Genomic DNA, 27,323 nt, shown 5'->3' with positions numbered 1-27,323 from the left:
AGGAGGTGGAAACGGAAACTCAGAGGGGTTAAGTAATTTGACTGGTCGGTACTTCTCTCTGAGGCTAGATAAGCATCTCAATCAACAGAGCTAGATTACTCAGACCTAAAAAAGAATAATGGCATTTGCAGCAACATGGATGGATCTAGAGATTATCATCCTAAGTGAAGTAAGTCAGACAAAGAAAGGCAAATACCATATATCACTTATATGTGGATTCTAAAATATGACACAAATGAACTTATCTGTGAAACAGACTCATAGACATAGAGGACAGACTTGTGGTTGCCAGGGGGAGGGATGGAGTGGGAGTCTGGGTTAGCAGATGCAAACTAGGATATATAGGATGGATAAACACCAAGGTCCTACTGTATAGCATGGGGAACTATATTCAACACCCTGTAATAAACCATAATGGAAAAGAATATGGAAAAGAATGTGTATCTACACACACACACACACACACACACACACACACACACGCATATACGTATAACTGAGTCACTTTGTTGTATAGCAGAAATTAACACAACACTATAAATCAGCTACACTTCAATAAAATTAAAATAAATTTTAAAAAATCCATCAATCAACAGAGCTAGAATCTGCCCAGCAGAGAGACAGTGTATGCGTGTGTGTCCCTTTCAGCCCTGGGGAGCTCGCCAGGAGAGTCTGAGGAGAGGGGACTAAAGGTGCAAAGGGATCACGAATGCTGGGTTTCCAAAGTCAATATACAGATGTACTCAAGAGTCTCTCAATTTACCCTTAAAAACTCCTTGCGGACTTCCCTGGTGGCGCAGTGGTTGAGAATCCGCCTGCCAATGCAGGAGACACGGGTTCGTGTCCCGGTCCGGGAAGATCCCACATGCCGCGGAGCAACTAAGCCCGTGAGCCATGGCCTCTAGGCCTGCGCGTCCGGAGCCTGTGCTCCGCAACGGGAGAGGCCACAACAGTGAGAGGCCCGCATACCGCAAAAAAAAAAAAAAAAAAAAAAAACTCCTTGCGTGGCCCATGAGCCACAGTTTTGGGAACAAACCAGGCTTGTCCAGAACCCGCAACCTCATCCCCAGGTAAGTCCAGCAAAGTTACACCTGCTGACCCACAGACACAGGGGCCAGTGTGGAAACCCCAGGGGACAGGCCCATGTGCGTCTGGGGGTCGTGACCTCCCCCAGGGAGGCGGGATGCTCACACGTGGGCACAGGCAGGAGAGAAGACCCCCCCGAAAAAAGCAGACTCAGGTCACTCACAGTTGCGTGGGCAAGACTGGGGGACAGATATCACAGCAACATTTAAATCTCTCTCCCTAACCAGGAAGAGAATTGCATACATGCAACATAAATGCACAGACAGCACGGCTCCACTACACCAAATACACTGAATATCAGAGCACAATGATTTCTCCCCGCCTCCCCACTCGCCAGAGCTCTCAATGAAATTACACCATCTTCCCCAAAGCCAAGCCTTGGGCCACCGAACACCCTCCCTCCGTCACTTATCCCTCCCCACAGTTCAGGGGGCAGAGCTGCCCCAGGTGACCACTGAGGCCCTGTCCTGTGATGCACAAGGGTGGACCTGTGTCTGCCAGGAGGATTCGACACCAATGTGTCTCTTCTTACAGCTTGTGCTCAGGACCCTGGAAGAAGAATGGCCAGGCCTGGTATACTTTTTGTTTCCAAGCCTACTTTGTGTCTTTCCTAGAATTAGGCTGCTAAGAAGAGAGCGAAGCAGGTGGTAAGTTCATGCCGTGTAGGTCTGACACCAACAGTCAAGAGGAACCGGAAGTGGACGTTGGAAAGAGAGAGGCTCCAGCAGACTACCCACCCACCCCTTCGCCCCAGTTCTACTCGCAAGCCTCCGGTTCCCTGAGTGCCAGCCTCATCCTCATAGCCTCAGGGCCTGTGGCAGCGGGAGGGGCCCTGAGACCCTGAGGAAGAGGCTGCCGGTCCCTCTGTCACCTGCCTTCAAGGGCCCAGAGAAGGCAGCTCTCTGTCCCCCAGCCTCACCCTCCATGCTGATGGACTATGTGGCAGTGAAGTCCTCCCAGGGGCCCAAATGTCCCCTGACAGCACCGCTCCACCCCTGATGTCTACGATGTCCCCCTCTGCTGTCAGCCTTTCCAGCCTTTGACCTGCCGTACTTTGGGGACCCCGACCCATTTGCACATCCTGTGGTGGCCTCTCTCCGCGGACCAGGACCCCGCGACAGCCACGAGCGCCCCATGCTGAGTCTTCCTGGTCTCATTCACAAAATAAACTTGGTGAGGTAGGATCATACCACTGATATTTTCTTTAGAACATACTTACCTGGAGCATACACCACCATTTTTTTTTTTTTTTTTTTTTTTTGCGGTACGCGGGCCTCTCACTGCTGTGGCCTCTCCCGTTGCGGAGCACAGGCTCCGGACGTGCAGGCTCAGCGGCCATGGCTCACGGGCCCAGCCGCTCCGCGGCATGTGGGATCCTCCCGGACCGGGGCACGAACCCGTGTCCCCTGCATCGGCAGGCGGACTCTCAACCACTGCGCCACCAGGGAAGCCCACGCCACCATTTTTTAAAAGCCCTAGATGAGATCTTAGAGGATCATTCCAACTCCTCCATCCCTCGCCAGCCTGGTGACCTTAAGTTCTCTGCCCCTCAGCTGCCTCATCAGTGATGCAGGGATAACGGTACCCGCACCTCACGGGGCTGTAAAAAAGGCAACACTGAAACTCAGCTAAGGGCACGCAGCATGCTACACCGCTGGAATCCTGATCACACCCCCATCTCTTGGCAGGTGAATTCTTAGCCGTGGTACTTCCACTTGGGAATAAAGAAGAAATCACAAAATCTGCCGATGGCTGATGGACATGGGGGATGGGGAGCCAGGTGGGAGGCACCCTCCTCCCGCTCATCTTCAGAAAAACCTCTTCCAAACCGAGGTGAAACTTCCCGCAAGTCCACAGAAATCAGAAAAGTGAGCCCCAGAGCAAGGCTGGTTTAAAGCACTGGCAAGACCACACTCGCAGGCTCTTTTCTGCAAATCCATAAATGTGTGCTCACTCATGAAATCACCGGCAATTATGCCTTCCCAGGACTCTTTTTTCAGGATTGCATACCAAAATCTGTCCCTAATAATGAATAAAAGACTATATTAGAACTAGACTTGCAAACAGGCTCACAAATGAAAGCTCCTCTTTAATTAGCCTAAGAGCTGAGAGAAGCTGAAAAACACTGAATAATGCATCTTTCCGGGACATAGCTGGTCCTCAAGCTGGGAGATTTTTGCTTTAAATCCCACAAATTGATTTATCAATAAACGTTAAGGCCAAGCATTAAGATTTTCAAACTGATAAATTTAAAATAATTCTGAGGAACCAAAATATTCCGACAGGGCGTTGACTCTGGAAAGAAAGCACAGAATCACGGAAAGCAACTCCGGGGAACTGGTCTTCAGGGCCCACAGTGCTGGCATTCATGGGCAAACGGGTCCCTGCCTGTCCCCACAGACCCAATGCAGAGGCTGTGCCATTTACTGGGCTCTGGTCTGGAGTTGTGGCGGGGAGGGGTTTCAGGAGAAGCTGGGTGAGCTGTGTCCCGAGCGGTGAGGGTGGGTACCAAGCAGAGGCGCCTCTGCTTCCATCCATGGACGGATGTCATCTCGGGGTTGGCTCGACAGTGTCACGCTTAGGGACTTTCAGTGTCAGAGCTGAGGGACCATTCGGGGGAGAGGTCTCCGAGCTACAACCTCGGGGAATTCAAGGCATAATGAAGCACTTGATAATGGCACTTTATCATAGCCAAATAGGCCACAGCCTTAGGGCAATAATTTAAAGTGTAAGCCCGTGTACTTACATACAAAATTTCAAGCAGACCCATTTAATGTTTAAAATGAAGGGTTGGAGGGACTTCCCTGTCAGTCCAGTGGTTAAGACTCATCGCTTCCAATGTAGGGGGCACGGGTTTGATCTCTGGCTGGGAAACTAAGACCCTACAAGCTGCACGGCAGCCAAAAGTTTAAAAAAAAAGAAAAGAAAAGAAAAAATGAAATGTGGGGGAAAAAAATGTCACTTCATGCCCTATCAACAAATCCATAGAAGGTGCTGGATCAGTGCAGGGAATGGAGTGAGGAAAGAAAAACATGCCACCTCCCCCACCCTCCCTCCCCATAACCCATCCCCCAAAGGAGCCCTGACAACAGGAACCAGAAGCTTTGGCTTTGAAGTCTGGGGATTCTTAGACGCATTTTGTGTGAAAAATCAGAAAAATGGTGTGTTACAGAGCTCACATTTAATTAATATGAAAGAAAGGGGGACGTAGCTACTGAAAGGACTGAGACAAACTTGAAGCCTCACAAGAATGAGAGACGGTCCCCTGACCCTCTCCATGCCCGTCGACAGCAGGAATACATGGGGGTGGGGAGGGTGGCCAGGAAGGGGCCTTCCACAGTCTCTCTCCAGAATCTTCCTTCTGCTTTCTTCACTGAGAAGTTCTAAGTAGAATTTTCAAGCAGAGAGAAGAAGTGAGGACAGCAAATCCCAGCTCTGCTCCAGGGATGCTATGGCCGAGGGTCTCAGCAGAGGGTGTTACGTGGTGTCCCCCACACGCACAGCCTTAAGAGTTTGTCCAGGGCTGTGCAGAGTGAATGAAGGCTGCAACCCCTCCCGGCTGCCTGGAAGGAACAGGGCAGCCGAGATCCCAAACATCAGAGGCTGACCCTTCACGCAACACATACAAGTCTCCAGGCTTTACATGACAAGCTTTAACCTCAGCCGGCACCTCCCCCAGAACTCTGGCCTGTAGAGACACTGTTTGCTCAAGCCCCCCTCTCAAATGTCTAAACCCCAACACAAACTAACTGGGCTCCTGTGCTCTCTCTCCAAACTAACCTCCTCTTCAGTCTTCCCCACCTTAGTTAATGGCTATTCCATCTTTCTAGTTGCTTGGGTCAAAAGGCTGGTGTCACCTTTCTCTCATACCTCACATCCAATCCAGATGTGTCCGATAAGGGGTTAATAGCCAAAATATTACAAAGAACTCATACAACTCAACATCAAAAAAAAAAAAAAACAAACCAGACAGCCCGATTGAAAAATAGGCAGAGGACCTGAATAGACATTTTTCCAAAGCAGACATACAGATGGCCAAGAGGCACATGAAAAGATGTTCAACGCCACCAATCATCGGGGAAATACAAATCCAAACCACAATGATGTATCACCTCACACCTGTCAGAATGGCCATCATCAAAAAGATCACAGATAACAAATGGTGGCGAGGATGTGGAGAAAAGGGAACCCTCCTACGCTCTTGGTAGGATGTAAATTGTTGCAGCCACTATGGAAAACAGTATGGAGGTTCCCCGAAAACTAAAAATAGAACCACCATACAATCCAGCAATTCCACTTCTGGGTGTTTATCCAAAGAAAATGAAAACACTAATTAAAAGAGATATATGCACCCCTATGTTCATAGCAGCCTTATTTATAATAACCAAGATATGGAAACAATCTAAGTGCCCATCAAAAGACAAATGGATAAATTGTGGTATAAATATACCATGAAATATTATTCAATCATAAAAGTGAATGAAATTCTGCCATTTGTGACAACAGGGATGGACCTGTTATTATGGTATTATGCTAAGTGAAATAAGTCGGAGAAAGACAAATGCTGTACGATTTCACTTATAGGTGGAATCTAAAACGAATGAACAAACAGAACAGAAACAGAGTCATAGATTCACAGAACAAACAGGTGGTTGCCAGAGGGGAGAAGAGAAATAGATGAGGGAGATTAAGAGGTACATACTTCCAGTTGCAAAATAAATGAGTCATGGGTATGCAGTGCACAATGTAGGGAATAGCGTCAATGATTATGTAATATCTTAAAAAAAAAAAAAAAAAAGGCCTTGGAATCACCTTTCACTCATACCCCACCTCTGATCTCTCCACTTCAGAATTCATCCAGATTCCTACCCTGTGTTACCTCCGCACCATTCCTGCCCTGGTTCAAGCCACCATCGCCTTTTGCCTGGATTATTATCATAATCTCCTAACTGGTCTCCTTGCGTCGCCTTCCCCCTCTTATGGTCTAGTTTCAACAAGCAGCTGGAACAATCTTGCTAAACTGTAAGTCAGGTCATGATACTCTTCTGCTCAAAGCCCGCAAAGACTTGGCAGCTCACTTAGTGGGACGGCCAACACCCCTGCCAGTGGCCTCCCGAGTCCCCACGTGACCTGGACTCAGTCACCTCTCCGACAGCATCTTCTCCCTCCACCTCCCTTCTACCGGCTCCAGACACACAGGCTTCCTGTCTCAGGCCAGCGTGCAGGGATGCCCCTGCCTCTGGCCCCTCTGCCTCTGGCCTTGTTCTCTCCACCAAGACACACTCCCCGGGTAATCGACAAAGCCTGTCCTTCATCACCTTCTTAGGTCCTTCATCCCCCCCTGGGTCTTTGCTCCCCACCATTCCTAGATCCTTTATTTTATTCCCAGGTCCCCTCCCTTAATTTTTCTCCATAGAACTTAACACCTTCCAAAGCACTACACAATTGTATTTCCCCAGCAGAAAAGAGAGAGCTCTGTGAGAACAGAGATTCTTCTGTCTGTTTTGCTCATTCAAGTACCCATGGCTCCCAAGACAATGGCTGGCAACCAGTAGGCACTCAATAAGAGCGTGCTAAGTCAATGAAAGGTGTTCCCATCTCCTGGGGTTCGGAAAGGGCTTCCAAGGAGCCGTGTATGCCCTGAAACTGAAAGCCAAGTTCTGTGCTGGATTTTTCTTTTTCCTGAGAGTCTACAGCCAGAATCTCACGGGGATTTACGACTCAAAAGAAGTTGAAGAACCACTAACACAGGTTCCTGAATTTGACAAGGATGATTACAGTTTCCCTCAAACAATGAATAACCTTCATGCACAGCTATTTGCTAACAGAGAAACATGTGATCCACAAGTGGTCTGATTATACTGGGTTTTCCCTTCAGAACTGCAAGCCCAGCGTCCAGAGATTTGCCTTGGGAATTATTTATGAGCAGATTTTGAATAGGCGGCACTATGATCTTCATTTTCTGTGAGCCAGAAGCTGGTGAGAATGAAGAAAAATGTGCTTCCATAGATTTGAAGCCAACTCTAATATTCATACAGAGCCGGAAAGAAAAGGATCTGTAAGGCGGCTCACACACGAGTAGCAGGTGAGGATCCAGGTACGCAGCCTAAGAGGCAGACAGCTGCATCCTACCCCATCACCTCGGCCGCTTTGGGAAATGACCAGACCCTGGCTCCCAAATAGCAAAACCCATCCATATTTCCAACCCGCCCACGTACTCCCAATTCCGTAACGAAATAAAAACAAAGGCCTCCACACGCAAATCCTCAAGTGTCCATCAGGTACACAAATGTCCCTTGGTCAGAGCCCAACTCCACCCAGCAATGTGGCTTACCTTCCCCGATCATTGAGACCCCCACGGACATGCCCATGAACTTGCTTTTGGTCCATACGTGAGTGTTGATGCACAGCCTCTTCTCCTTGCACTCACAGTAGAAGCAGGAGATGGGCGGGTGGTGGGACACCTGCTCGGCCACGAACCGCATTTTGTAGTTCTTGGAAGGGTCGTCGGCCATCGGGTGTTCATGGCCAGAGGGATCGGGGGCAGCAGTCCTCCTGGGCTGGACCCTGTCCTTGGGAACCTCCCAGGAGCAGTGGAACGTCTCGCCGATGATGGGGTTGTAGGGTTTCTTGGCCAGGGTGCCCTTGCGGCCCTCGTGGAAGGCGGTGAGGTAATACTCCACGAAGCCGATGACCCTGTCCTGTGGCGTGGCCCCTGCGGTGACAGCCAGCAGCAGGTCTGGGTGTGCCAGGAAGTCTGCGTACATCTCCAGCAAGGACCGCTTCTCGAGAATGAACGTGGGAAGCACCACCTGTGGCCAGAGGAGACGAAGTCAGACAGCAAGCCCTATGGGTGCAGGAGAAAGCTGGAAAGGAAGAAAGCAAGGCTGCGACCCCCCCCGTCAAGCAAGGTCCCAGGGGCGGGTACCAGGGACCAGTTCCTCTGATTTGCACACACGTGACAAATCAGAGCAAAGAACATCCAAGAAACTGGAAGTGGCGGCGGCGGTGGCATCAATGCCAACCCAGCTTCATGGATTAGACTGCTCTGAGCCATTTTCCTCTCTGCTCACCTGGGCTGAAACAACAGCCTCTGTCCTTCCCTCCATGGCCAGTGCCCTGTTAACATGCAGCCCTCTTTCACACCCCATCATTTAGAGACGTGAAGAAAACAGCTCCAAAGGGCTTTCTCGTATTCTTCCTGCCATCAGGCACAACCAAGGGGGGTGCTGAGCGTGTTCCCACAAACACGGATACTGGGGCTCGTTGGTGCTGCATCAAAGGGGGGCCCAGGTAGAGCAGGACCCACCACTAAGAACATCTGCTTGGAGATCTCTGTAGGAAGAGCAGCGTATAAACCCTCACAGGATCAGGCAGGGAAGGAATGTGGAAAGGGCCCGACGAATGTCTCCGGAGGCAAGGCCAGCTAGCGGGCAGCGTCTACAGTGGCTGCCATGGAGAAGAGGGGCCCCCCTAGGCTGGGCCAGAAGAAATGAGCAGAAGTTACAAAGAAGTAGGCTGGCACTTAATACTGAAGCTTCTGGTAAATGGACTGGCACGGGGGCCATCCCCTCGGTGTGTCATTGGCCCCATTACTGAAGACAGGTAGAAACTTGGATGCTCTGTCAGGCACTAAGGGACTCCTCGTTGGTCCAAAGTGGCTCCAAGTGGTCCCTCAGGCACCATACAACCCAAGTGCCTAGAACTCAAGGATTAGGTCACTTAAAGCAAATGATGGACTTTCTGGGAAGCTGGGAAGCCCTCACCATCCCTGACATGCTATCACCCCCTCAGTGATCTGATGACGTAGTTATGGGGTATTACCATTCCACCCCTTGGCTGCAAGACAAGCTTGCGTTGACCTGGAGCATCTCACCCCGCCCCTCGTGGTGGGAGTCACGGGGTTCTGAAGCTGGAAGCCCAGCCCTGACCCGCTGGCTCCCCGTTGAACCGTCCGGGTGAGGGAAGGGGTTGACCGAGATCACGCAGCTGGTTTACACTCCTCCCTACATGGCCAAGTCTGTCCTTCTGTCACACCATAGGCCCCAACTCCCACGAAAGCATTGCTAACCAATAATACCACACACAGATCTGTGACCTGGCCCCCACTTCAGCCTGCCGGGACCCTTCCTAGGGAAAGATGGAGATACCGTGGAAGTGAGGCGTTCCGACAGACAGGTGGACATGAGAGCAGCAAAGCACAGAGATTTCAGAGGAAACTGGGGGAGGCCCAGCCTGCTGGGGACGTGAGGTTGGTAACCCTTCTAATGCTTTTCTGTTCCACTTGAAAACTATGTCAGAGGACAATGCACCCTCGCTAAGTCGAAAAGCAGCCAGATGTAAAATGATCATGTAACACAACCCAAGTATCACAGCCACACTCCACACTTAACGTGTCTCTCTGGGTGACAGAAGTGAGTGATTTTTACATTCCTTCTGAGTATCTTTCTGCTTTGCTTTTATAATAAACTAGAAGAAGAAACATTATTTAAAACACAACTGTGCAAATTAATGGAGATTTCCAAAGTTTCTTTCAGCCACAACTTGACAAACTTGAGCATCTGGCAAACTGAGGATCTGAGATGGCCGGGAAAAGTGCATCCTGGCTCAGAACTGCCTTCAGACGCCACTGCTATGACCTCCTACGTCTCTGCGTGGGAACAAGTCAAGTTCAGCTGCCACCCCCGTGCCCTGTGAGGCCTGCCCTTCTCATGAGGCTCACGGGGGCCCGGCTGTGCCTCCCACGCCTGCCCCCCACAGAGCCACTCAAGGTCCCCCCAGGCATGCTCCCCACACAGGCTGTGCAGGTTGAGGTTGTGGATTTCAGCAACCTTGGAACTCCGCCACCCCCGGCCAACGCGACCAAATCAATTGAAAAAGAAAAGAAGCCACCAAGGTCCGCATCTCCAGACCTTCCTGAAACACTCCATTCCTGCGCTCCCTCCCAGGCAGGGGGCCCTCTGACGGAGGGCAGGGGTGGGGTGCAGAGTTACACTGAGGAGCTCCACGTGAAGACGGTCCCAAGACCCGGGCTCCTCCTCCCTGACCCCGTGGGATGGGGCGTCTCCGACAACAATCCCACCTCTGGTCAGGGCTGCACCCGAGACTGAAATTAAAAGGAAAGAATCGCGTGGATGTTTACGCTCTCATGGGGATCGCTCAGCATCGGAAGCCGTAGGCCCCTTCGGGATGCTGCAGGTCAAGCCCCTGGTCTCACAGGTGAGGCGACAGACTGGGGGGAAGGCAGGGAAGGTGTAGGAGAGCGTGGGGAACCTCAGGGCTCCCAACTGCCCCCCAAGTTCTGTCCACCATCCGACACATCACGATTCTCTGCTTCGGGCCAATGAGAGCATCTTCTTTCCCTCAGAGGACGAGGGAGGTGAGTGGTCACTGGATGTCAGAACTGGGACGCCTGGGCCACCCCCTCTCCTGTCCCTAACATGCAGGGGTCAGGAGGCAGCCCGGGGGGAAAAGGTGGGACGAGAGCCCCACACCTTTTAGTCCATTCTACTCTTCCTGGATGACAAGGCAATCCACCAGCCCAAAGACTGTCATTAATGTGCAGACGGGAGGGAGATCGGAAACTCATGGCGCCCCCTATCTGCAAAAGTACAGCTGACGCTTCCTAACCCGCCTTCCAGCTGTCACGCCCGCCACTATTTCTTCTCCACACCACAGCTGGAGTCATCTTCCTAAAATCTCTATAAGACACAAAGTCCAGCCTGGCCCCCACCTCCTCCAGTCTCACAGTATCCCTCACTTTCTGTCCCAGCCTTCCCCTCACAAGTACACACACACACACACACACACACACACACACACACACACACACACGTTCACTCCTGTTTCCTTGTCCTGCCCTTGTCTAAATGAGAAACAGCTACTCAGCTCATAGAAGGTAAACGCCTCTATGAGGTCTTTTCTGACAGCTCCTGCTCCTGCATCCACCCCCTCCTTCACTGTACCCATCACACATACCCATCGTAGCATCTACAGGGCTCTTTTTGCTCCTATCAATGCTATAAAGAGCATTATTCAGACAACTGGGGGGAAATTTTACTATGGGCGTGTAAGAAACAGTATCACAGCCATGTTCAATTTCCCCAGGGTGACAAATGTGTCATGTAGGAGAATGACCTTGTTAGGTCACTGATGGCCCATTGAGGTCCACTCCCCGATGGATGTCAGGGAGAAGTGTCATGTCTACAACCTATTCTGAAATGGCTCATCAAAAAATAAACACATATGGCTTCCCTGGTGGTGCAGTGGTTGAGAGTCCGCCTGCCGATGCAGGGGACACGGGTTCGTGCCCCGGTCCGGGAGGATCCCACATGCTGCGGAGCAGCTGGGCCCGTGAGCCATGACCGCTGAGCCTGCGTGTCCAGAGCCTGCGCTCCGCAACGGGAGAGGCCACAACAGTGAGAGGCCCGCGTACCGCAAAAAAAAAAAAAAACCCACATACATACATGTGCATGTGTACCTGTTGTGTGGCGGACACAGAGAAGAAGCAGGGAGAGAGTGGGAGAGGGGAAAGAAGAAAGAAAAATACAAAGTGGCATAATGTTAACAATTGGCCGATAAAGGTAAAGCATATATGTGGAAGTTCATTGTTCTATTCTTGCAACTCTACTGTAGATTGGAAAATGTGCTAAATAAAGAGTTGGAAGAAAGAGAAAAAAAAAAGGCTCTATTAGGGATGCAATACCTGAGAACTTACTAACTGTCAAAGACAACCCTCCTGAAACGAAAGACACAGGGAATGTGGTCTCACAGCCAACAACAAGGTTCAACCCTCGAGGCATGTATTCTGCACTTGACAGTGATGCTGTGGCGTTGTCTGTGCTGGGAAAAGTAGAATTCCCAGAGAGATGGAGGAGAATGGGCAGGAGTGGGGTGACCATCTCCCCTTTTCATCTCTTGCTGGTGTTTGTGCAGAATACCCAACCTATGTCCTTTCAAGCCAGCACATTGACCACTCTGGACAAGACGTTTCATTAAAGTGGATTCTCTCTTTCCTATGACCTCCCTGACTTCTTGTTGGTCCCTTTACCAATAAGTCACTTAATCATCTGTTTCTTGGGCGGTGGACACTGCAGACAGGGAGCCACAAGTGGTGAGGACTCCAAATGGCTGCAATCACTACTGCAGATTTATTGAGCCATTAGTCAGGGCTGCCTTTTCTGCCATTAACATAATTAAGACAATAAACTACTTTGGAGAAAGGAAAAAAAAAGAAGAAGAAGAAGATCTGCACTCAGGACTGAGAGGACAATTGATTACGGCTAAAGTTGCATCAGTCTAGAAGTAAATAACTTAATGTTTGGGTTGGGATCTTAGAACTTGGAAACAATTGATCACCCATCGAGAAAGTCAAAGAGTCCCCCGAAAAATCAATGGTCTGTCCCTTCTCCACAAAGGGAAGCACAGCGGGCCTCTGATAAGGAAGGCCAGAGCAGGTGCGACTTCTCCAAAGAAACATCAGTTAACCTAATAACCTTGAGAGTCATCTACATAATACTCTGTTCTCAGTCTGGGAAACCTACCCAGTGCAAACAAGCAAGGAAGGGAGGCCAAGACTACCTGAGATTGACCTGTGCAATCCTTTAAGGAAACCAGGGGAAGTACACAAAAATCCAGCCTTACAAAATGAACAGGAGAGGATTCACACTGCCAAAGGCGGAGGGAATGCTCCCCCCGGTTTCCTTAAAGGGCCAGCTCCCTTCCCACGCATTTCATGGTGCTTGGGATATCAGGAAAGGCACTCATTAAAACAAATGATACAAGTGAACCTACTTACAAAACAGAAAGAGACTCACAGACATACAAAACAAACATGGTTGCCAAAGGGGAAAGGTGGTGGGGAGGGATAAATTTGGAGGCTGGGATTAACAGATACACACTACTATATATAAAATAAACAACAAGGACCTACTGTTATGGTACAGGGAACTCTACTCAATATCTCCTAATAACCTATAATGGAAAACCATCTGAAAAAGAATATATATATATATATATATATATATATATCTGAATCACTTTGCTGTATACCTGAAACTAACACAACATTGTAAATCAACTGTACTTCAATACAAAATTTTTTTAAATAAAAATAATTCTTTTTAAAAAAGGGCCCGGCTTGCAGGAGAGTCAGAAAGCGTGAGCCGAGGTTCGTCTCTTGGCAGCAACAACCGTGTGGACCCGGGCAAATTTCCCCCTTACAAGAAGGAGCTTAATAAGCACAGCACTGTTAATCTGTGCTTGTTGTGGCTGACGCTGGAAATTTAGCCTAATAAAATAATTCAATCAAAGGAAAAAGCTGTGAGTTCAAGATGTCCACTGTATCATTATAACACCAAGAAGCCACTTGTGGAGGAAGTACAAGACAACGCAGCGACCTGGGGGGAGGTTATGCGTCCGTGAACAGGAACACAGGCCATGAGAATGTTCTCATCCTTGAACCCAGTGGCGGGCACATGGGTGTCTGTCGTAAGGCAATTCTCTATCCAGGGGGCACACAAACTGCAACCACAAACCATGTCTCCTCTTGGTTCAACAAACAGCTCTACTGGAACCATTTAAATAATTCTTTAAGAATCATAGAAACTTCACAACGATCTCAGCAAGCTTCTCTCTCAATGTACAAATCTTGTCTAACATCCTTGAGGACAGGATGTGCACGGGGCACCCAAGGAGGGTTCAATCCACCTTTGCTTTGCACTAGTTTCAACCACAGTCTGCAGCCCCAGACTCCCACCTGCTCTACGGAATCAGTTATGCCTTCTGGAAGGTCTCACAACCCCCTCTTCCAGCAGATCTCTGTCCCATCTGAATCTGTAAAATTTGAGTTTAGACCAAATCCCTTGAGGAATCCACAGAGGTCACAGGCCCACCCTGGACCTCGCTGTTCCCCACAACCCCCCCATCTCAATTTCAAGCACCCCCCTCCTCCCATCGCCCCGTACGTCCAGCTCACTCCATCGCAGCCCCAGCCCCACGACCCCATCAGGTCCACCATCCCGTCGCCTCATTTCCCTCCGCGCCCAGCATGGCGTCCCTGCCCCACCTGACACTCACTCCCTTGATCTGCCACCATTACCACCCTCCGGCCCTTCGGCCCTCCCTCCCTCTGGTGGGGGGGTCAGCCAGCAAACCCCAACTCTGGTTTAATCCACTTCCTCACGTTCTCCGAGCCTCAGCCTGGCAGCTCAGCTTACCCGGAGAAAAGACACATGCTGGCTGGTCTCACTTTAAATTCGTGACCTAGAATCCTTACGTGTCCCGTTGACACGTGACTGTGCAGATGTGGGAACAAGACGCGATTATCCCTGCTTTACAGGCAGACATTCAGAAGCAAGGTAACAGCTCAGAGCCACGTGCATAAACACAGAGCTCTCCTGAGGGTCCCCCAGGGTCCCCGCCCCTCCGCTCTGCTGCTTGTCTCCTGCTACAACGGTGGGCTGTCCTAGCTAGGGACAGACCCTCCGCCCCGCACGGGATCCCAGGCCCCCTCCCCCTTCTCAAGTTCCCACAGGCATCCCCGCCCCTCGACCGTTCCCATCAGCATTCAAACATCTTCAGAAATCAAAGTTCTCAGTTCCAGACCTTCGTCCCAATTTTCTGCTTCCCTTTTGCATCAAAGCTCCTTGAAACGCCATCTTTACTCCCTGTCACCACTTTCCTCCCCATCCTCCCTTGAAGCCACCTAATCAAACTTTGACCAAAACAAAGGCAATGGTCCCTCTGCAGGCGAGTCAGCAGCAGTGCCTCACAGCGGAGAACTCCCTTCTCCTTAAAACACTGCCTGTGTGTGACTTCATGTCATCATGTTCCTCTGCTTCATCCCCACCCTCCCCACCCCCAGCTGACCCTCCTCAGTCTCCTCTGCTGGACCCTTCTCATCTCTCCAGCCTTCACATACTGGAGATTCCCCGGACTCGGCCTTTGGACTTTCCCCCTCCACCTCTACTCACTCCCTAAAGGGGGGTTGCCATCTCCTAAGTTGGACCACCCTCTGCACATTGTTCACTCTCAAACTGGGACCCAAGCTTCGCTCACAAACCCCAGGCTTCTATACTCAGCTGCCTACACATCCTCTCAACTTGGGTGCAGAGGTGAATGGATCCCCGAGACCCAAGGTTGAATCTGGGATATCCCCCCAAACACCCCAACCTCCTCTTCCCGTAGCCTCTCCCCGCTTGGTAAGCGGGGCTGGTGGTCTGCTCCACGGGTGGCCCTCGATGAACCCAAGCCCCTGGAATTCACACCCCTGCAGAGTCCCCTTGTGGCACTTTAATCAACAGAGTGGAAGTGACACAGTGTCAGTTTGGGGCCCAAAGCTTATCAGTATCCAGCTTGGCCCTCCTGGGAGCTTTGAGCCACCGTGTAAGAGTCTGGCAACCCAGCTGGACAGACCATGTGGGAAGGATTCATGGAGACAGAAAGGTTACAAGACATCATGGGGAGAGAGAGGCCCAGCTGTCCCAGACACATTCAGCCTACAACCAGCCCCACCAGCTGATGACAGGCACACGAGTGACCATTGGCAAGACCAGCAAAAGAGCCACCCAGCCGAGCCCAGCCCAGACTGTGAACATAAATAGAATGGTTATTTTAAGCCACTTCATTTAGGGTGGTCAATCCCTCAGCAATAGGTCACTGAAACAAACAGCAGCTCTGATATTTATTATTCCGGTTGCTCAAGTTGAAATCTTAGAGTCATTCTTTATTCCTCTTCTGCTCATACCTTACAACCAAACCACATGCAAAAAGGATACCTGTAGCCCTCTGGCACGTCTTCTAAGTACACCCAGAAACTGCCACTGCCCTTGCCATTGTCTGTCACCTCCTCCATTCCCACCCTGACCCTGCTGCCTGCACCCCACTTGCCCTGTCCCAGTTTGCTTTCTACAAAAGAGTCAAAATAATCTTTTTAAAATACAAGGAAAGCCCTGCATTCCTCTGTTCAAAACTCTCCGACGGCCATCCACATCATCCATAATAACACCCCAAGTCCTCACAATGTCCAGCGAGGCCCTCTGATCCAGCCCCTGTTGTCTTGCCAACTTAATTTCCTGCCAACCCACGCGGGTCAACTCTGATCCAGACACAGTGGCCTCCCTGCTCGTCCTCAAAATGCCAGGCAAGGGCCACCTTGGGCCTTGTCCACTCACTGACCCCACTGGCCTGAACAGCCTTCCACTACATGGTCACCTGGCTGGCTTCCTCATCTTCACCTGGCCTGTACTCCAGTGACACCTGGAGAATCCTGTGCTGAGCGGATCATCTAAGAGGCTCACCGGCCCCATCAGCTTTCCATCCCCAACCGCCATGCTATGTGTCTCTCCACTGTGTTTGCATCTCCACATTCTTTTCTTTTCTCTCTCTAGTTTATGGTCTGTCTCTTTCCACCATCACACAAGCTCCGCGAGGCATGGATTCTAACTGTTTTGTTCACTGCAGGTGCCTAGAACAGTACCTGGCAGGTGTAGTACTCAATAAGTACTTGTTAGATGAGAGAGCACATGCATTACTGACAGCTGCCTTTCATAACCCTGAAAACACGGTAAAAATTGTCACAAACCCCCAAGCTCAACCTTGCATCCTGTGCCCCCGCCTCCCTGGAGCCCACAAATTAGCAGAGCAGCAACTCTGAACAACACATGTTTCTCACCTGCTCCAAGGCCTCCAAAAGTTTCCCATCACCCTCAGGATCAAGTTCACCTTCCTTCAACAGCCCACAAGGCTCTGCAGATCTGACCCTAGCCCCCACTCCAGGTTTCCCCATGCCCCGCCAGCACACACTCCTCCCCAGCCTCACCGCCTTGCGCTCTCTGGCTTCGCCCATGCTGTTCCCTCTGCCAGGAATGCCCTTCCTCTAGTTCCTTCCACTACTGCCCACTCACCCTTCAGGCTCAACCTACATGTCCCTTCATCAAAGAGCCCTTCTGTGCCCTCCATCTTCTGTGGCTCCTCCTTTCTCCCTCGTTTTCCTTCCTGGGCTACCCATGATTTGTGCAATTGTAGCAGGTTATCCAGTGGAGGAATTCACCAGCAACTTGGGCTTCTGGAACCACAACTGAGGAAGGAGGACACACCAAGGTGCTTCTGGAGGCAGGACCAGATACCTGCTTTGGGGGACCCAGTGAAAAACAAAAATGCAAGAGTCCTCTTGTTCAAAATGATTAAGAATTTCAAGACAGCAACAGCAGAGCAGTAAACCAAGCCTGGGATGCTTCTGAGCATGGGGTGTTGTACAACCCCACTGGTCACTTGCCCAGGAAACTGATGACCACTGTTAATGAACTAAAGCAAAATACAGCACTCAAGGCCCAGTGAGGCTGGTGACCTGGGAATGCAGCTGTGCTGGACACCTCCACAAAGATGGGGCTGCACACTTATTTTACAGAGAGATCAGAGCTTCATCCTCAAGTCGAGGAAGGTAACCTCTCCAGGGTGCCTGCTCATCGAACCAAGTGCCATTCAGGCCAAGCTCGTCCACTGCCAGCTTTGCACAAGCTTAACTGAATGACATAGACAAGAGCCAAGAAGAGGGGAAGAGACGATAAGGAAAGAGATAATCTACAAATAACAAATGCTGGAGAGGGTGTGGAGAAAAGGGAACCCTTCTACACTGTTGGCGGGAATGTAAATTGATACAGCCACTATGGAGAACAGTATGGAGGTTCCTCAAAAAAACTAAAAATAGAACTACCATATGACCCAGCAATCCCACTATTGGTCACATAACTGGAAAAACACATAATTCAAAAGGATACATGCACCCCTATATTCACAGAAGCACTATATACAATAGCCAAGACAGGGAAACAACCTAAATGTCCATCAACAGATGAATGGATAAAGAAGATGTGGTACATGTTGACAATAGAATATTACTCAGCCATTAAAAAGAATGAAATAGGGCTTCCCTGGTGGCGCAGTGGTTGAGAGTCTGCCTGCCAATGCAGAGGACATGGGTTCGTGCCCCGGTCCAGGAAGATCCCACATGCCGCGGAGCGGCTGGGCCCGTGAGCCACGGCCGCTGAGCCTATGCGCCCGGAGCCTGTGCTCTGCAACGGGAGAGGCCACAACAGTGAGAGGTCCGCGTACCGCAAAAAAAAAAAAAAACCAAAAAAAAAAAACCCACAAGGCCCTACTGTATAGCACAGGGAACTATATCCAATAGCCTATGATAAACCGTAATGGAAAAGAATGTATATGTATGTATAACTGAATCACTTTGCTGTACAGCAGAAAGTAACACAGCATTGTAAGTCAACTATACTTCAATAAAAATTTTTTTAAAAACGGAAAGATACAATTTCATCAACATTTTTACAGGGCAGGGCAACAAAAGCCCAAAAGCCTCATGGGACAAAAAAAGGTTTCCTGCTTCCTTTCACAAGTATTTCAGCTTGTCAAATGTTCCCTTGGTTTCTGAATAACAGCTTCTTCCCAGTAAATAAGTTAATAAACAATAGATTAGAAAAGTTTTTCTTTCTGAGAGCTGACTGTTGGATAAACACATTTGCTCTTTTAGGAAAAGGCGATGTACACTTCTCATGATTTCCATATTTTAAAACAAGAGGGACTTCCCTGGCAGTCCAGTGGTTAGGATCCGAGCTTTCACTGCAGGGGGCATGGATTTGGTCCCCAGTCAGGGAACTAAGATCCCACATGCCGTGCGGCACAGCCAAATAAAAAAAATTAAAAAATAAAACACAGGAGCCAGAAGGTGATGTCTCTGAGACACTCCACCAGCCGTCATACAGTCCCCTCAGTGCTGTTGGGTTTCTCCACATCTGACCTGGGCAACTTCGGTTTCCCTGACAGTCTCACTCCTGTATCACTCAGGAGTCTACATTGAATCACAGAATATGACCCATGGTGCAAATATGTTTCACATGGTGACCCAGTACACATGTATCAACAGAACTAAAAAGTTTCACCTGCTGTACACTCTGGTATTTTCTAATGTATTTTATTTCATTTTTTAGAAATGATCATCTGACCCACTAAATTGGTTTTACAACCCACACCACGGGCTGTGAACCAGAGTTTGGAAACATGGTTTGGGGTCAAATTAGCGATGTCACAGCCCAGATTCCAGCCCCCAGGTCTTCTTCACTCAAGGCTCCGTCTGAGTGGTCTACACCATCCACAGGAATCAGAGAGGGGGCTTTTTGAAAGGCAAGCACTTAAACGATTCTTCTAGCAAAAAGATTGCAAATTACACGGCCAGGAGACAAAAATTAAGGGAAGGCAGCAGGATGTCAGCTTGGTGTATGGAGCCCAAGCTTGGTGTGTGGAGCAGAGGGCAGGGAAAGGGGAGACAAGGGAACCTTCCAGGCCACACTGCTCAGCATGGGCCCCCAATCCCATGGAAAGTAGTGCAGGTTCCCAGGATGTCAGACTCCCTCATGATCAAACCCATGAGAACATCCCCAAGAAAAGGCTTTTCTGTCCTCTCTGAGGCTCCCTATTGTCACCTTCCTCTTCATAGAGCCTGTCTCACCTGCCCCCTCCCTCTCGCTTGTCTGGCCTCCAGGCCAAGCTGAGCTCGCGGAATCCAGCCCCTTCCCTGCAGCCAAACAAGCCCACGACCCTCAAGGCAGTTTCCCCAGGCTGCGCCTTCAGGGGCTCCAACCATTTTAAGTAGGGCTTCTGGATCCAGAACTTTCATTCCCAGCACACCCTCCCCATGGTGACGTCCCTCCCTCCTAATCAGATGCACCTACCTGCACCTACCGAAACTGAGCAGGACCCTGTGGGGCTCCAGGGCATGGAAGCTTTCAAACAGTTGTTAATCAGGGAAGGGAGGGGATGCAGAGATAAGGGAGGAGCAGCCAGGAAATAATAGTGCAGCCTTGGGGCAGGGTCCTGGTTCCGCCTCAAGGGATACACATAACACTATCTTTGAGCTCTTCTACAGAAAGAAAACCCCCAACGAATGGAAAATGTTAGCATTCTTCATTCCAGAGAAGACCACCTGAGGCCAGACTGGAGGAGCGCAGGCCCTGCACATACCCTGATCCTTATCAGCAACCCAACCCTTGAACTACTTACCTCCCGGTTTGGGACACACAGTTTTGAGGGGTGGGAGCTCACTGTGTCCCCCCCTTTGCCTGGCAAAGCAATAAAGCTATGCTTTTCTACTTCACCCAAAACTCTGTCTCCAAGATTCGATTCGGCACCAGTGCAAAGAACCCGAGCTTTCGGCATCAGCATCAGGATGGGCAAGGGAACCCGGGTGGGCTGGACAGCCGAATCCAGGCATCTCCCACCACCCACAATGCTCTCGATGCCCACACACCTCTCAGCTGCACACAGAGCCGCCTTCCCTCTCGCCTCCAGAATGAAGCCACTGCCCAGAGGCGGGGGAGGCTCCACGGGGGCCATCACCCCGGCCATCAGTATGGAGGACGCTGGGTCCTCTCGCCGAGGTTTCCCGGGATGGGCGCAGCACCAACAAGAGTTATTGCGTGTCTACCAACCAGCAGGCACACAGCTCTCCACGTGGGCAGTGAGGTCTGGATCATCAGTGGGGTTAAGGCCAATGACGGCCAGCAACAGGAGGTGGCCAGGTGCCCAGAGGCAGGGCGGGGGTGGTGGGGGTACAGGCGGAGGCAGCCTCACTCTTGCCCACACGCCATTTCCTTCCTCCTGTTTTCTCTCTGTGGCCAATGTGCCGCGTCCATCTCTCTAGGTCACCTTTAATCCTCTCTAGGACACAGCAGGAGACAAAGAAATCCCATCTTGAATTGTCTTTATCATCTTGTGTGCTTTCCCTGCCCTTGAAGCATCGCAGCTCCTCCAGAGAAGCAAATGCAAGGCTCATGCTCTGGAGATGATCATTCACATAAAATATCCTTTCCAATAATCCCTGGAACATCCATACTTGACCGCAGCTCTGACCTTTCCCCACTCTGCATCCCCGATCTCCCGAGCGGGAAAGCCTGTGAGGGACAGAAGGCACCCAGACGACTGGCCACAAGCCCCAGGGGACACGCCCACCTACCTTGGTCAGATCCATTCCAAGTTTGAGCTGAGAAATGAGGTGAAGGATTACACTGCGCTGATCCTCCATGACGCCCACTTCTGTCTCTTCCTGATCTTCAGTGTCACTTTTCTCATCTTCTGACAAAACCAATTCGGGGCCTGAGTTTGGCTAAAACGAGATCATCAGTAAAAATCACCAGCTTGGTCCTGAGAAGCAAGAAGCACAGCACCGAACCCATGTGCTTGGCAAGGGCAGAGAGCCCAAGCCTGCCCAGATAGAGTTTCTCCATAAACCAGTCCTCCCGGTCGTGGGCAGAAGATGATCTTTGGGGTGCAGGCCCCACCTTTAAGCACCTGAGGACCCCTCTCATCTTCCCCTCACCTCTGAGTGAACCTTCTAGCCTAAGCACCTCCCCTGACAAGAAAGCTTCCTGCCCTCTAAGAAACTAACTATAATATTCAAGTGTGAGTCCCTTCACCTTGGCTATTCCCAAATAATATTCTCCTGTTAACTTGTACAACCCCAGGGCACTATAGCGAATATAAATTTCTCTGTTTATAAGCAAAAGTCAGACACACCCCTGAAACTGACATTAGCTTATTTATGGGAAAATTTACTCTGAAATTATTTCTATCCCCATTAGTGACTATCACTACAGCAAGTAAAAAAAAAAAAAAAAAAAAAAAAAAAAAAGGCTCAGTGCTAGCATTAATCTATGGAGGGAAACAAAAATGAAAATGTAAAGAAAAAGTCCAAAATTTATAATAATGCTAAGCTTCAACCTGGCTAACAGACCCTGCACTTCCCTTGATGCAAGTTTTATTCATTCAATTGCTTGATTCCAGTTTTCCAAATTACAGAGAAAGCAGGCAAGTTAATAAAATATGCAAGGTAGATTGCTGAGTGCATGATTTTCTAATGCCTAACTACCAAGAACTCTGGCTACAATTACAGCTGTCCTCACAATTCTGTTGAAAGAAATAATCCTATTCACCATTCTTCATTTATGTATGTTCTCATAGTACTTGTTTCTACGTCAGCAAAAGAACGCTACACAAAACACTACACAATTGTTTCTAATTACTGTTGATTGGTCAGACGAAATGAACTTAACATACAGAAACACCAGAGCCCAAACATTTTAATATAAAAGGATACAGGCTTGCCCAAATAGCCAAGCAAAAACTAATGATTTTCAATCTCATTAGACAGAACCATCTCATCTACTTCCAAAACACAAAAGTTATTTAGCGATCAAGGTGTTTATAATTGTCCTTCCTCACCAACACTCCAGAGGAAATATGGTGCTCTTTCCACTGGGGTAGCATTTTAAAAATTTCAGCTGAAATGGACATTTACCATAGACATACTGCTCAAATTATTCCCAAGGCCATGGGGCTTTCCTCCAACCACAAATCAAGTTTCCATCATGTTCCTGGTTCCCTAGACTCATGTCATGTTTGCTATGTGACATCATTGGAAAGGTACTTTGCTAGATATACTGAAATAACTGAGGGCCCCTGACCCCCACCATGGTCCAGAGAAGACCAACCAGAGGGGGAGTCTGGGGCCATGGGCCACCCTGATTCCACAATGGGAAATCAGAGACAGAGGGACAGGAACCAGCACTTGCTGTCAATGCCCGGAAGCCCCCTACCTCTCCTCCACCTTCAGCTCCTGTGCTGCAGTGCCCATGGCAGCCAAGGTCACTGTGGTTACGAGTCTGACGGGCTAAAGCAGGGCCACCCTCCAATATACCTGCCCTCCTGACCTTCCCTGCTCCTTCCCCCTCCTCTGGGTTTCAGGCAAGTTTTAAAGCGTGGCTGTCGGGCTTCCCTGGTGGTGCCGTGGTTGAGGGTCCACCTACCGATGCAGGGGACACGGGTTCGTGCCCCGGTTCGGGAGGATCCCACATGCCGCGGAGCGGCTGGGCCCGTGAGCCATGGCCGCTGGGCCTGCGCGTCCGGAGCCTGTGCTCCGCAGCAGGAGAGGCCACAGCAGTGAGAGGCCCGCATACCGCAAAAAAAATAAATAAATAAAATAAAGGGTGGCTGTCTCCATTCACTGTGAGTTTGCATTTCCCGTCAGTTGCCACCAAAGCCAGAGAGCTCAGATACACTCCCTTCAATGCCAAGGTGATGGAGCTGCTACTTCCTTTGCAGTAACCTGCTGGGTGGTCACTTATATTAGCAGACATCACCTCCACCCAGGGCAGCAGAGCAGGAGAGGGCAAGGCCTGGGTATCTTGTGTGGGAGGAAAAAGGACAATCGAAAGCAAATCACGCTACCATCCTGCACTCAAGGGGGTGGGTGTAGCTTTCAAGGTCCTTATACATCTCAACAAGAAAGGGAGCTCCATGGGAAAAGAATGTGAAAAAGAACAGATACATGTATGTGTATAACTGAATCACTTTACACCTGAAATTAACACAACATTGTTAATCAACTATACCCAATATAAAATTAAAATTAAAAACAAAAAACAGGGCTTCCCTGGTGGCGCAGTGGTTGAGAGTCCGCCTGCCGATGCGGGGGACACGGGTTCGTGCCCCAGTCTGGGAAGATCCCACATGCCGCAGAGCGGCTGGGCCCGTGAACCATGGCCGCTGAGCCTGTGCATCCGGAGCCTGTGCTCCACAACGGGAGAGGCCACAACACAGTGAGAGGCCCGCGTACCGCAAAAAAAAAAAAAAAGAAAAGAAAAGAGAGAGAGAAAAGGAGCTCCACTTGGAGTGCAATTGTTCCTGCTTGAAATTAGTTGCTCTCACAAAGCACTGATTGTAAACTAAACAAATCAATAGCTCAAGTAAGTTTTATGAAGTGAAGAATTGTTCTTTCTTCTGAAAGTGTGATTTTCCCATCTGCCCACAAGCCAGTGCACCCCTCCCACCCACTGCCACACTCTCAGGGAGATGCTTATAGACCACTGGGACCAAACCTCTCCTGTTGTCTGCCTTCCTTGGAAACCAAACCCAGCTGGTCCCTGATTTCCAGGAGCCAAGACGCCTTCTGCAAGCTCCTGCCACATCATACGAAGAAGATACATTACTGTGCACTCAAACCTCTCCAGCTTGTCCCACTTCAATCAACATCACATTTCCTGTGTCTGGTGATGCCATCAGGGACACTGGCTCCAGCAAGGAGAATTAAGGCTGGTGCACAGGCCTCAGAAGCTGACTCACTCCAGGGCGACTGGCAGCCAGAGCTCCTGGGGGCCCTGAAGTCCCGCCAAGAGAGGAAAGGCCACGGGGAGCCCGACACACATCCTCTCACTGGCACAGACCCTTAGCAAACGGTGCCCTAAGCTTAAACAAGGATCCAGCAACATTTCTGTCTCCTGCAGCTTCGGAAAACTTGCAAAAATTCTCTTATCCAACCTTGAGTAAATAATCAGGGTTTTTTTTTTAAAAAGCTGGTTTCATTCATCACACTGTCAGTGAACATCTTAGAGGACACCCCCAATTCCACCCACACTGGAACTCAAGTCCATATGCAGAAGGTGAGACCACCCCTTGGTGTGGGTCCAAAACGGGGGCGCATGGATGGAGGGTAGGGGTTCCCAACAGGCCATGTCGGTCTGAAGGAGGTCAACTGGCTGTGTAAACACCAATCTGTTGGCACCCGCAAAGCACCCATGGTTAGCAGGGGCTCTGAGAAATGGAGATTTCGAAGAACCAGGTTTTGATGAAGTTTTTTTGTTTGTTTGTTTGTTTGTTTGCGGTACGCGGGCCTCTCACTGTTGTGGCCTCTCCCGTTGCGGAGCACAGGCTCTGGACGTGCAGGCTCAGTGGCCATGGCTCACGGGCCCAGCCGCTCCACGGCATGTGGGATCTTCCCGGACTGGGGCACGAACCCGTGTCCCCTGCATCGGCAGGCGGACTCTCAACCACTGCGCCACCAGCGAAGCCCTTGATGGAGTTTTGAAGACAGAAAACCTTCCCTTTTAGGGTCAAGGGTTTGCAGATGCTGCTGTTCTGCTGTGAAATCCACAACAACGGTAGCGGTCAGTGGATCCAAGTCTGCTTTCCACAGTCAGGCCCACGTGCTCATCACATCCTCACCCTCCCGTTCATCAAGATCTGCTCCTCTCCTGGGTACCCCTGTATGCCCACACCCTCCAACACCAATGGATTTCTGCTTGTAAAGTGATGACATCTGTCCCGAGGTGATCAAAGGTGGCAAAACGGTCTTTCTCCACCTCAGAAGAAAACTGAAAATAAGAAATGGCTTCATAACGCTGAGAAAGTTCCTAAGACTCAAGCAAGAAGAATCTTTAAATACTGCCGTTCCCCAGAGAGCTTTGCAAATGAGCCAGCCTGAACCGTAAAAATGTACACAAACTTGAAGATAAGATGGAATCAGAATATGTTGTAAAGAGAAGCAGGCTTTGGAAAAAAGAGGTTTTTCACAGAAACAAAAAATTATGACTCAGTACTGTTACCACATGAGTACCGCAGGACGTGGGGTGCTACAACAACCCAGTGACTCTTGCCTCATTAGCAAATGGGGGGGACGGACAAGCAAAGGTGATGGACAGGAAAAGGCCACCTGGCAGCTGGGGTCCAGGGGCACCCCTGGTAGCTCAGCAGTGGCCTGGGCCTTAAAGCAAGGATTTTTTTTTTTTTTTTTTAGGTTCTGGCTTGTTTTATTGTCATTTAAAAACAACTTTTAAAATGATATTATCTCTGCCCCCAAAAAAGAAAAGAAACAAAGACAGAACCAAGGAAATGTAACCATTTGACAGTTCTGTGGAACATGTCTCTGGGACTTAATCTGGGCCCTGTGGACACTCGTTAAGGTACCTACCCATACCCTTGACATTTCATATACAAATTGTGTGTCTGAGCATTTTATGGAGAGAGGGTCCTGCTCTCCTTGGATTCTTAGAAGGGTATCTGCCCGGGGCTGACTTCAGGCCTCGCAAGGTCTGAAGGGTCATGGAAGAGAGATGGGCTCTCTGGGTGGGAAGTGGTCGAATCAAAGATGGTCTCAGCACCTGCAGATGTGCCCCTGCCTTACCACCAACCTCTACTCCTGATCTGATAGGGGGAAGCTCCTCCAAGGGCCGAGGACCAAAGCCAGAAGCAACACCGTGACTTGAGTTAGGTTTATGTGGGTCCAGCAGTCTTGTCAAGGGGGACACCAGTGTAGGGGAGACATTGAACTTTCTTAGCGTCTCTCTTTTTCACAAAATTTTAATTCTTCAATACACATGCAAATTCCAAGCAAGACTGAAATTCCAACCTCTTTTATTCAATACACATATGTGATTATTTCCAGGAAAAAAAAAAAAACAACAACCCAGGAAACAGACATTTATCTTTAGAGTCCATTCTATTCCCTGTCGGAGGCCTCACTCCACCTCACGCTCCCCAATCCACCCCTGCTTCCCAGGCCTCGGTCCTATTTTCCCTTCCTCAGATGGTGTACGTCTCTCTTCACAATGATCTCTCCTTCTTTCTTAACTGAGACCTGGCCCTCAGACAGCTGGGGCCAGTATAAGCAGTTGGATCCATTGTACTAACATCTTCTTTAACCTAATGCCTTAAAGGGCTGAACCCTGAGACTCAAGGCATTAAGAGAGAGGCCTGTGCATTACCCAGCCTTTCAAAAAGGCTTTTTTCACTGTTGGGTGGGGAGCAGCTCCACAAAGAGCCCTGAAAACACAGACATGCAGGTGTGAGGGGTCTCCTCCAGCAAGGATCAGGATGGACTCCTATAGCCATCTTCTGCCAGGTAAATAAGCATCCTGGAAGAGGTATTCTTAACTAAACAACGTCTTCAACAGAAAAACATAATCCCCTGAGCTCAAGTTAGCCACCACTCTCCTGAAATTCTACCTGACCAAGATACAAAGCCAGCTAGAGAATGAACATTCTCCTCTGGCAGCGAACACACTTCAGCTCAATCATTTTTAAAGCCTGGCGTCTCTCCCCACACGCTGGTACCTTGGCATGGAAGCACGGGTGGGCTGTGCCATCCCAAAGAACCTTGGCATTGAATGCAAGAACCCAACGTAGCCCAGATATCGTCCTTACAGGAAAAGGGGGGAACACAGCCATGTCAAGAAGACTCTCTGGTATTCTGGGGGTCAGCGAAAGGTGAGCAGCAGGGAAGAAGACCCAGAGCGTCACCACCCTCAAATGAGAACAATGTCTGTATCACAGCAGCAGGCAGAAGAGTAGCCAGGAAATGACGTGTCCTCCTACGCAACGCGCTTCTCAAGCCCACATCT

At 49.8% G+C, this 27,323-nt stretch overlaps 1 protein-coding gene across 11 annotated transcripts in view; it reads right to left on the bottom strand.

The window, feature by feature from the left end:
• The window catches only part of OSBPL10 (oxysterol binding protein like 10), a 321,796-nt gene that overhangs the window by 13,118 nt on the left and 281,355 nt on the right, over positions 1 to 27,323 (bottom strand). For 10 of the 11 annotated variants that reach the window (XM_067005845.1, XM_067005851.1, XM_067005843.1 and 7 more), the window contains 2 exons: positions 21,107 to 21,256; positions 7,421 to 7,898 (listed from right to left, as the gene is read on the bottom strand). In XM_067005845.1, the coding sequence (XP_066861946.1) occupies positions 7,421 to 7,898; positions 21,107 to 21,256 (628 nt within the window). The remainder of the gene's footprint in view (positions 1 to 7,420; positions 7,899 to 21,106; positions 21,257 to 27,323) is intronic. The other variant, XM_067005844.1, reaches the window with a different exon arrangement.

This window comes from Kogia breviceps, chromosome 10 (assembly GCF_026419965.1).
Source record: "Kogia breviceps isolate mKogBre1 chromosome 10, mKogBre1 haplotype 1, whole genome shotgun sequence".
In the NCBI taxonomy this organism is placed as follows: domain Eukaryota; kingdom Metazoa; phylum Chordata; class Mammalia; order Artiodactyla; family Physeteridae; genus Kogia; species Kogia breviceps.
The sequence above is the reverse complement of the archived record's forward strand: the minus strand, read 5'-3'. Positions and strand labels throughout refer to the sequence as shown.